At 41.9% G+C, this 10,914-nt stretch overlaps 1 protein-coding gene across 1 annotated transcript in view; it reads left to right on the top strand.

Moving 5' to 3' along the window:
• The first annotated feature begins 9,512 nt into the window (after nt 1-9,512).
• Nucleotides 9,513-10,914, top strand: part of LTV1 (LTV1 ribosome biogenesis factor) — an 18,152-nt gene continuing 16,750 nt past the window's right edge. Inside the window, exons 1-2 of the mRNA XM_006891681.1 lie at nt 9,513-9,539; nt 9,611-9,883. Of these exons, the coding sequence (XP_006891743.1) occupies nt 9,513-9,539; nt 9,611-9,883 (300 nt within the window). The remainder of the gene's footprint in view (nt 9,540-9,610; nt 9,884-10,914) is intronic.

Below are 10,914 nucleotides of genomic sequence, written 5' to 3'. Positions count from 1 at the left end.
AAAAAAATACCAAAGCATATTACAAAGCTAAGGACATGCTCACCAGGTTGTGCAAAAAAATCTGGAGGACAACTACCTGGCTTACTGACTGGAAAAGATCCATATTTTCCCCATTTCAAATAAATAGACCCAACAGAGTGTGGAAATTTTCAAACGATATCACACACAAGCAAAATCCTGCTGAATATTATCCAAAAGTGGATGGAACAGTACATTGGCAGAGGAGTACCAGAAATACAAGCTGGGTTTAGAAGAGGTCATGATGACACTAGAGACATTATTGCCAATGTCAGATGGATCTTGGTAGAAAGCAAAGAGTATCAGAAGAATGCCTATCTGTGTTTTATTGACTATGCAAAGATATTTGACTATGTGGATCACAACAAATTGTGGCTAACCTTGAGGAAATCAGAAATTCTAGAACACTTGATTGTGCTCATGTGAAACCTGTAATCAGACCAAGAAACAGTCCTCAGGATAGAGATAGGAAACACTGGATGGTTAAAATCAGGAAGAGGGTGATAGAGATGTGTCCTGTTTCCATACCCTTTCAATCTATATACAGAACAGATCATTTCAGAAAACAGCGCTCTATTAGGAGGTATGTGGCATCAGGATTGGAGGAAGACTCATTAGCAACCTATGTTATGCAGATGATACACCGTTGCTTGCTGAAACTGAGGAGAACCTGAAAATCTTGCTGCAGAAGGTCAAGGTCTGTAGCCTTTAATATGGATTGAAGTTCAATATCAAGAAGACAAAGATTCTCACCACTGGACCAATCGGCAGCACCATGAGGGATGGAGAAGAGATTGAGGTTGTAAACAATTACAGTTTTCTTGGCTCCACAATCAACACTTTTGGCACCAGCAGACAGGAAATAAAAATATTAATTCATTGGGAAAGTTGGCTGTTAGGGACCTCTCCAGAGTATTGGGAAGCAACGTCAGTCTAGAGACTAAGGTACACTGTGGTCTTCTCAATTACTTGCTATGCATCAGAGAGCTGGATAATGACTAAGGACAACAAAAGCATCGATGCCTTTGAGTTGTGGTGCTGGAGAAGATTCTTGAACACACCATGGACAGCCAAGAAAACAAGTAAGTGTGCCTTGGAGAGGGTGAAACAAGTTTCTCCTTGAAAGCTAGGATTTTGAAGCTCCGTCTCACATACTTTGGGCATGTGGCTGGGAAGGACTGGTCCTTAAAATAGGACACCATGCTGGGAGAGTGGAGGGGCAGCACAGGAGAAGAAGATCTCAAATGAAATTAATTGATACAGCAACTGGAATAATGGAGTCAATGAGACTGGCTCAGGATAGGGCAGAGTTCAGAGCTGTTGTACATAGGGTCGTTATGAATGGTAGAAGACTCCACAGCACATAACAACAACAAAGTCATCAAAGCAGTCTGGTACCAGTATAAGGCTAGACATATAGGTCAATGGAATAGAACTGAGATTCCAGAAATATGCCCACACATCTATGGTCAATTAGGAAACTCTAATAGCCTAATGGGTCAGTAGTTTTGCTGCCAACGAAAGACAGGAGTTCAAATGTTCCAGCTGCTCTGCCAGAGATAGAGAGGCAGACTCCTCCCAGATCATTCACAGCCTCTGAAAATTCACTGGAGGATCAGCTAAGAGTTGGTTCTGACTCAACCGAGAGGGGGAGGGGGAGCAGGAGGGGGAGAGATGAGCTATAAAGTTTCAACAAGGGCACCAAGTCCATTAAATGGTGGGAAATAGTGTCTTCAACAAGTAGTGCAGGGGCACATGAATTTTCACATGAAGGAGGATAAAGTTGGATTCATAACCCATGGCATATATGAAAAGTAAGTCAGAATGAACAATTTCCTAAATGTAAGAACTGAAACTATAAAAACTTACAGACAAATGTATAGGAGTAAAGCTTTAGGACCTTATTTTTTACAATAGCTTATAGGATAGGATATAGAAAGTAATTTTTTCAGGATTCAAACTTTTTGTGAATTATCCTGAAAGTAGAGACTAACCTGCACAATGGGAGAAAATATTTGAGAAGTATACAGTCATTAAGGATTCAATATGCAGAGTATGTGAAGAAACAGCAACTCATAAATAAAAGGCAACCAACCAATTTAAAAATGAGACAAAGGACTAGCATAGGCTTCACTCCAATGATACACAAATGGCCAGTGAACACATGACTAGATGTTCAATGATACTAGGTTGCTGTCAGGTAGGTGCTGTCAAACCCATTTATACTCATACCTTATGGCGGTACTGGTATTATTAAATGCCATCGAGTTGTAGGTGATTCATAGCGATCCTATGAATGAAAGTCCTCAACACTTGCGTGACTTTCATCCTTTCTCCAGGTTCATTGGGGTTCCGGAGGCAAGCTATTATGGAAGTGGATGCCACTCCTAACCATTATCGCATTTGGCACGTCAGTGTCACAGTGTTCAGCTTCACAGCAACCACAAGTTACCTCTATATGGCAAGTGGACACACCAGGGCTACACAACCTACACGACTGTTTGACCAAAAACAATTAAAAACAGACCTGAGGGCCACGGATTAGAGTCACCCAACTACCTTATTTGCTGCATAAATAAATATACTAGGGACATTTCAGGTATTTACGCTCTTCTGTATGATTTCCAGAACAAAAACAAAAACCAACACTACTCAGCTGCCCTCCTGAAATGGGAGCTACATAACTAATGAAATTAAAATGTTGAAATTTTTGTGAACTCTCTGCTTTTTAATTTAGTCCTTTAACCAATGACATGTGAGAGGTAAAATCATAAGATATTAAAAACCATTTGAAATCTTCTGTTCAGCTCCTTAATATCTTGATTTCTTCACTTTGTTTTGGCATCTCAGTGCTCTAGTGCAATATTCAGAGTCTCTTCTGACATCCATCTTGTTCTTTTCTTCCTCCTCTATCTTTGTAATGACCTTTTACACACTTCCCAGATGATATTCTTGATATCCTCTCACAACTCATCTGGTCTTCACTCATTAGTGCTCAAGGCCTCAAACTTGTTCCTGAAATGGTTTTGAAATTTGGGTGGAACAGACTCAAGGTCATATTTTGGTTCCTATAGTTTGATTTAATTTTTCTCAGCTTCAGCTTGAACTTGCATATGAGTAGTTGGTACTCTGTTCCACAATTAGCACCTGGCCTAGTTTTCACAGCTGATATTGAGTTTCTCCAGTGATTCTTTCCACAGATGTAACCTATCTGATTCCTATGCGTACCATCTGGTGAAATCTATGTGTCTAGCCTGTGTTTATGTTTCTTATCAAACATATTTTAAATGAGTTAATCATTGATTGTGCAAAATTCTATCATTCTATCTCCAGCTTCATTTCTGTCACCAAGGCCATGTTTTCCAACTATTGATCCTTCTTCAATATCAAGAAAACAAAGATTCTTACCACTGGGCTGATTAGCAGCATCATGATAGGTGGTGAAGAGATTGAGACTGTTAAAAGCTTTAGTTTGCTGGGCTCCATAATCAACACTCTTGGCAGCAGCAGACAGGAAATTAAAAGATGTATTGCACTGGGAATGTCTGCTGTCAGAGACCGCTCCAAAGTACTGAAGAGCAATGATGTCAGTCTGGAGACTAAGGTGTATACCTGGTGTAGAATAGATCAAACCCTGCCTGACCCTGCTCTATTCTCACAGTCTCCACTGCTCCTAAGCCCCTTGCTGCCGTCTTTGTGCTCAGGGTCTTCCTCTCTCCCGCTGACCTTTTACTGTTTGAAGCACGCTTTCTTTTCCCAGGCACTGGTCTATCATGATAACATGCCCAAAGTATGAGATGAATTCACACCATCCTTGCCTCTAACGAGCATCTTGGCTGCATTTCCTGCATGTCCAAGTCTGTTCTTTTGGCAGTCCATAGTATATTCACTACACTTCGCCAACATCACAATTCAAAGGAATCAATTTTTCTTCTGTCTCCCCTACCTCACATACACATGAAGTACATGAAAATGTCATAGCTTGGGTCGGGAACACCTTGGTTTTTAAAATGACATCCTTGCTCTTTAGCAAGTAGAAAGGTCTTTGACAGCAGATTTTTCCAATGCAAAATATAGTCTGACTTTTTTTAATTTTTAAAATTTGAATCAAGTTTTTTGTGGTTTTATGCTGTCAAGCCCCCTGTGACTCATAGCGACCGTATGTACAACAGCTCTGAAGCCTGTCCTGTTCTGAGCCAGTCTCACTGACTCTGACTCACCTACCACCCCCTCTGCCCTAGTTATTGTATCAAACCTTCCTTTCCTTCACTGTCCCTCCACCCTTCTGAGCATGATGTCCTTCTCTAATGATCAGTCCCTCCTTGCCATGTGCCCAAACTGTGTGAGATGGAGCTTCAAAATTCTAGCCTCCAAGGACAAACTTGACTTTACCCTTTCCAAGACAGACCTATTAGTTTTCTTGTCAGCCAATGGTATGTTCAAGACTTTTCTCCAGCACCACAATCCAAAGGCCTCAATTTTTGTCATCCTTAGTTATTGTCCAGATCTCTGATGCATAGCAGGTAATTGTGAAGCCCATGGCCTGGATCAAGTGCATGTTAGTCTCTAGACTGATATTGTCTCTTCTCAGAGCTCTGGAGAGGTCCCTGACAGCAGGTTTACCTGATGCAATTAGTCTTTTGATTTCCTGCCTGCAGGTATTAAGAGTGTTGATTGTGGATCCAAGCAAGCTGTAACTGTTAACAGCCTCAATCTCTTCTCTATCATGATGCTGCCAACTGGCCCAGTGGTGAGAATCTTTGTCTTCTTGATGCTGCACTTCAACCTATATTGAAGACTATACAAACCATACTAGTTTCCACTTCCTATCACTTCTGTGGTGTCGTTTCCTAATCATTTGATTCAGTCATTGATTGCCGTTGAGCTGGAATCAACTAATATTTGACTGTCTACTAAGTTTCCAAGGCTGTAAATCGCACAGGAGGAGATTGTCCCTCTTTGGCCCTCAAAGCTCACTCTTAGTGAATTCAAGTCACAGAAGAGATGAGACCTTTGTATTAGCAGAACAGCTTCCTACAGACTAGCTCCCCAAAGCTCCCAATGAGTAGACTAATGTTATGTCCAGTCAACTATGACCCACAATGTCCCTATCAACAACAGATCTGAATCGTGCCCTATCTTGTGCCATTCTCACAATTTCCAGCTTGCTAGAGGCCACTGTTACAGTCAGTCTGCCAATGCATCTTGTTGATGGTCCTCCTCTCGATCTCTGAATTATTGCATGGCCCAGCAAGTCCACTCCTAGATGCATGATCAAAAGACTTGACAAAAGGAGCTCCTGTAACTTACTTGTACATTATCCACAATCTACAAAGCAGGAACAAGTCATAGATCATCAACAGATGAATTGATAAATAAAACAAGGTATTTGAATATTCTTCAGACATAAAGAGAAATGAAGTTCTGATTATGGTAAGTGAAGTGTGATACAAAGATACAAAGGGACAAATATTCCACATGATTCCACATATATGAAATACCTTGAATAAGCAGATGAAATATTCCACATGATTCCACATATATGAAATACCTTGAATAAGCAGATGAATAGAAAGGGGATTTATTTTTTGTGGGGTTGGGATAATAAAAAACTTTTGGAAATATAATAATGAATGCACAATATAGTGAATATATTATGTCATTAAATTGTACACAATACAGTGATAATGCCAACTGGTTTTTTATGTGTATTATACCATAATAAATGGTGTTTTACAGAAAATCATATACCCAGGTGTTTTACCTGAGCTAGATGATAAATGTTGCTGTCCTAAAATAGAAAGTCAGCTGTCAAGCTGGAGTGGGGCTTGAAGGGGGCAGGAGAGGAGAGGAGGGTGGGTTTGAGGGAAGGTCAAATTAGCCAATAGTTAAGGTATACGATTTTGGACCTGTTTTTTTTAATAGCCTGCCTATTAAAATGACCACCTGCGAATAGATGTGCAGTAATCAATTGGACGTAATATGCCTGGTGGTCAGAAAAAGGTCTCGGCTGCAGAGAGAAAGGTGAACCTCCTCAGCGCAGGTAATGTAAGCTGTGGAAACAGACTTCCCCAGGAAACAATTTATCTTAAGATTGCCAAGAAATTACTACAATGAAAATTTAATAACCAATTTTGTAATTGCCTGACCTTGTCTTCAAGACTGTGATAACAAATCATTTGCACATCATCTGAGGGCACACAATAATGTTTTGGGGTTTGTTTAGGGTTTTTTTTCCCATATAACTGTGTTTCTATTGGTTAGCTTGATCTTAGAGAAAACAGGATAGCATTTTATGCAGGAGATGAAGTTGTAGAGCAAGAATGATACTTGAAAACACTTTTTATTTCCTCAAAACATATAAACATGTTGATAAGTTCAACACAGCCTGTTTTTATCTCAGCATTGGTGTTAAGTAACTTTATTTCATTCAGCCACAGTTGAAGAGTTAGTTTATACTTAGATGGGACGTCATCCTTGGAAGGGCGGAGGGACAGAGAAAGAGAGGAAGAGCATCGATGAGATGGATTGGTTCAGTGACTGGGGTAATGAAGGGAGGTGTGTCAGAGACAGTAAAGTTGGCACAGGATAGAGCAGGTTCTGGGGCTATTGTACATAGGGTTGCTATGAATTGCAAGTGATTCGATGGCATGTAACAACAACAAATATTGTAAAGAAAGGAAAGCTATCTGTAAGCAATGACATTCCATAAGGAGCACTATGTTCCAGAGTAATTGAGGGAAAGGTCTCCTCCCACCCACACTCCAAGCATCTACTTACTATAAGCATATACTTACAAGCAGCCACCAATGCCCCTTAGAAAGAATGATGAAAATTGCATCCATTTAGAGTCATAAATAAGTATAAAGTCATAAATTAAAAACCAGAGTGTAAGTACACCATATTTTTTTAAAGCTTTCCTTTTTGGTTTTTTTTTAAGGATTATGAATAACTGATTTTATGTTGCTTCCAAAGAATCAAGATATTTACTGACAATCTTCATGGGATAAGGGAGATTTGCTGACAATTGAAAGCTTAAAATGTCACCATTATTGTGATCAAATAACTTAAAGACATAATTTAAAAAACTTATTATGATACATCGTGTATTTTGAGGGGGGCTTAATAATAGGGTTGCACAATTTGTTCAGTGGAGGCAGGAGTGGGTAAAGGAAAGGGGAAAGATCCAGTGTGAGAAATAATGTATACAAATTTTGCAAATGAACCAGTATAAAAACAACACAAGCTTTCCTCTTATAAATGATTGCTTTCCCCCATCCCTTTTACTTGAAGGATGGGGGATGAATAACAATACATGCGCTTCTTCACTCCTGATGCTAGAGGATGGCAATGCAACCAAAACATACCAAGAAAACTCAAAATTCATTCTAAAATGACAACAGCACGGAAAACAAATTAACATCAATGTTTCCAAGGGTATTTGCCAATTGAAATGTCCAGTTGGTTCTGACTCGTAAACACCCTGTAAAGGCAAAGTAGAACTGTCCCAGAAAGTTTCTGAGTTCGAAACTGAGTGAATTGTCTTTCTTCCCAGGAGGGCCTGCGGGGTTCCAACCACTAGACGACTCTCTGTTTACATCCCAATACTTAAACCTCTACACCACTGGGGCTCCTCATCCTCTGATAAGGAAGAAAGAAGTCATGTCCTTACATTTTCAGTCTACAAACAGAACAGATCATTTGAGAGGCTAGACTTTATGCAGATGAATGTGTCATCAGGATTGCAGGAAGACACATCAACCACTTGTGCTATGCAGATGACATAACTTTGATTGTCAAAACTGAAGAGGATTTGAAGCATTTGCTGCAGAAGGTCAAGGACTGCAGCCTTCAATATGGACTGCATCTCAACATCAGAAGACAAAGATTCAGACCACCAGGCCACTCAGCACATCGTGATGGATGGCGAAAAGAGTAAAGTTGTTAACAATTTTATCTTGCTCAGATCCACAATCAACACTCCTGGCACCAGCAGACAGGAAGTAAAAAACCAAGTTGCTTTAGGAAAGTCTACTCTCAGAGGCCTCTCCAGAGTGCTAAAGAGCAACAGTGTCAGTCTAGAAACTTAGGTGTACCTGATGCAGGTGATGGTCTTCTCAATTGCTTGCTATGCATCTGAGAGCTTGACAGTGACTAACAATGACAGAGGAACAACCAATGTGTTTGATTGTGGTGCTGGAGAAGAGAATTAAACAGGCCATGAACATCTAGAGAGGGTGAAACCAGCAGTTCTTTGGAGGCAAGGATTTTGAAACTCTGTCTCACATACTTTGGGCATATTGCCAAGAGGGATCAGTCTTTGGAGAAGGACATCATGCTTGGAAGGGTAGAGGGTTAGCGCAGGAGAGGAAGAACCTGGAAGAGATGGATTAACACAGTGACTGGACAATGGGGGCAGACATGTCCGAGAGGGTGAGATTGGCTCAGAATAGGGTAGGGTTCAAGAATAGGGTAGGCTTCACGATTATTGTTGGTACGGTTGCTAAGAGCTATAGTGGACTGGAGGGCACATAACAACAGAACATTCATTTCTTTCAATAAATATTGTAAAGAGTTTGCCAATCCTAGGCCCTGAGGCTGCAGCAGTGAACATAACAAAACTAATAATAAAACCAAGTTTGACTTCATGGAGCTTAATTTCGAAAACAATGGAACGCGATGTTACATATCAAATCTGCATTCCAAAGCAATGTTTCAAGATATATAGCCTGTGGTCTTAGATTATTTCTTAAAGTTTATTGTTTAGAAAATAAGAATAAATTTTCCCAAGTGTCTATAGTGATACTGTACAAAAGACAAGGTAACAATAGATAGTAAGTAGATGCCAGAAATTGAAAAGGCCTGTTGACAAAATGTTAAATACATTCGAGATCCTCTTTACACAAAAGTTGCACATCTTTCAAGGTAGGCCTGGAACCTTCACGAAGAGGTACGCTTTTTGACAATCCACTTAAGGCCACTTAAAAACCACTGAAGGAACAACTTGGAAGAGAACAAATGTTTTCATCTGAAAAATTAAGGTATGCAAATGTTTGTAACATTCTGAATATGGAGTAGTCATTCCAATGCCTCTAACGCCGATTTCAAGGGTTTTATTCACTGTACTTTTGGAAGCAAGCCACGCAAGAGTAGAACATAAAGAGCTGATTAAGTTTGGGGCAGCCTGAAACACCAGAGCCCAAGGATCCTCTGTTGTTAAGGCAACCGACCCCACGCCCACCCAGAGCAGGGTAAACCTGGAACCTAGCCAGGAGAGTGGCCACCTGTTTTCCAGGACTTGGTTTTATTTCGTTAAGGTTGGGAACAGGCAACACTACCGTCAAGGAAGATGATAAAATAAGTGGGCTCTGGTCTCTGCAGAGGGTACCCCACCTTGTCCCCCAACATTGGGTAGGTGACAGTAACTCAACGACAGGCTAGTCACGCCCCCAGGGGGGCGTGACACATCAGCCCCGCCCCAACGTAGTCTCGCGATGTTGGCAACCGGAGCTCGAACTGACGTAAGTTCCGGTCGTCAACCATCAGCTCTTTAAGGATTGGCTGTTTTTCACGGCTGGGGGCGTAACGCTAGAGCCCGAGTCGGCTGGGCTTCACGTGTGGCGGAACTCGGATCTTTCGCTTGCCGGTTGCCCGGGACTTCGAGAGCGTCGCCCCCGCAGTTCTTGGGGTGAGCTCCACGCGGCCACGACATGGTAAGCGAGCCTTCCTTGTCCCTTGTCCTTGTCGGCGGGTCCCCCAGGCCCTGGCCAGGCGGGTGGTCTCTGCGGCCCGGGACTGGAGGACCCCTCCCGCCGCACTGCCAGTCCAGAAGTGCGGGCAGGCTGCGCGGCCGCAGGGTGCCCCTGTGTGGGTCACTCACACCACCATCGCCCACCCTGCAGTTTAGCTTGGGTCTCTTCCTGGAGGATGGGCGGACGCGGATGCTCTCCCGTCCCAGGGGCCTGCCCTTCTGCCTTGGTGCTTGACGTTGACTTATCACCGGTGACACCGGGCACCAGTCTACCTTCTGTGTTTCCTGGAGCCCAGGCAGAAAGTTACTGGACTCCCCAGGCCTTGGAAGCCAGATCTGCTTTGGGGAAAGAGAACTTGTGGGAGGGCCAAGGGTTGATCCCCAGAGGAAGGCCCCCCTATTCGTCTGAGTTAAGGACACTGTTCCTGAGTGACATAATAAAAACGAGACTTAACAGACATAATCAGCATCCGTGGACCCAGTAGTCAAGCCATGGAATACCATGCAGCACACAGGAGCAATCATTTTGTAAATTGCTACCTATCTTGGCAGGGACTGGAGATCATTATGTTCAGTGAGCTCAGTCACATAAAGACAAATACTGTATAAGACCATTAGAACGTGTATGAGGACCCAAGGTGGGAGGGGGAAAGCAGAGGAGTCAGGATGGGGTTGTGTGTTTTTAATCGTTGGGTTACACAGTTTTATTGGTGGAGGGAGGGGTCGGTGAAGCAAATGAGAAAGATCCTGTGTGGAAAAAAAATGTATACAAACTCTAAGTAAACCAGGATAAAATAAAAGAAGAGATGATCTGTTGCATTTGACAGATCTGCAAAGCATTTCTTTATAAAGTGATGACAAGCAAGGATACCACTTTAAACACTAAGGTGTGCCTGATCCATGTCATGGGGTTTCATAGGTATGTGAAAGTTGAACAATGAATAAAGAAGAATTGATATCTTTCAGTTGTACTGGTGGGGGGAAAAAATAGAGTAGGAAGAAAAGACCAAAATGGATGTCAGAAGAGACTCTGAAGATTGCACTGGAGCTTAGAGAAGCCAAAGCACAAGGAAGAATTCAAGATACTAAAGAGCTGAACAGAAGATTCCAAAAGGTTGCTCAGAATGACAAAGCAAAATACTACA

This window comes from Elephantulus edwardii, unplaced genomic scaffold, assembly GCF_000299155.1.
Source record: "Elephantulus edwardii isolate Elephantulus edwardi_28Jun2011 unplaced genomic scaffold, EleEdw1.0 scaffold00102, whole genome shotgun sequence".
Taxonomy (NCBI): Eukaryota; Metazoa; Chordata; class Mammalia; order Macroscelidea; family Macroscelididae; genus Elephantulus; species Elephantulus edwardii.
Note: the sequence above shows the minus strand (reverse complement) of the source record. Positions and strands in the feature narration are given on the sequence as shown.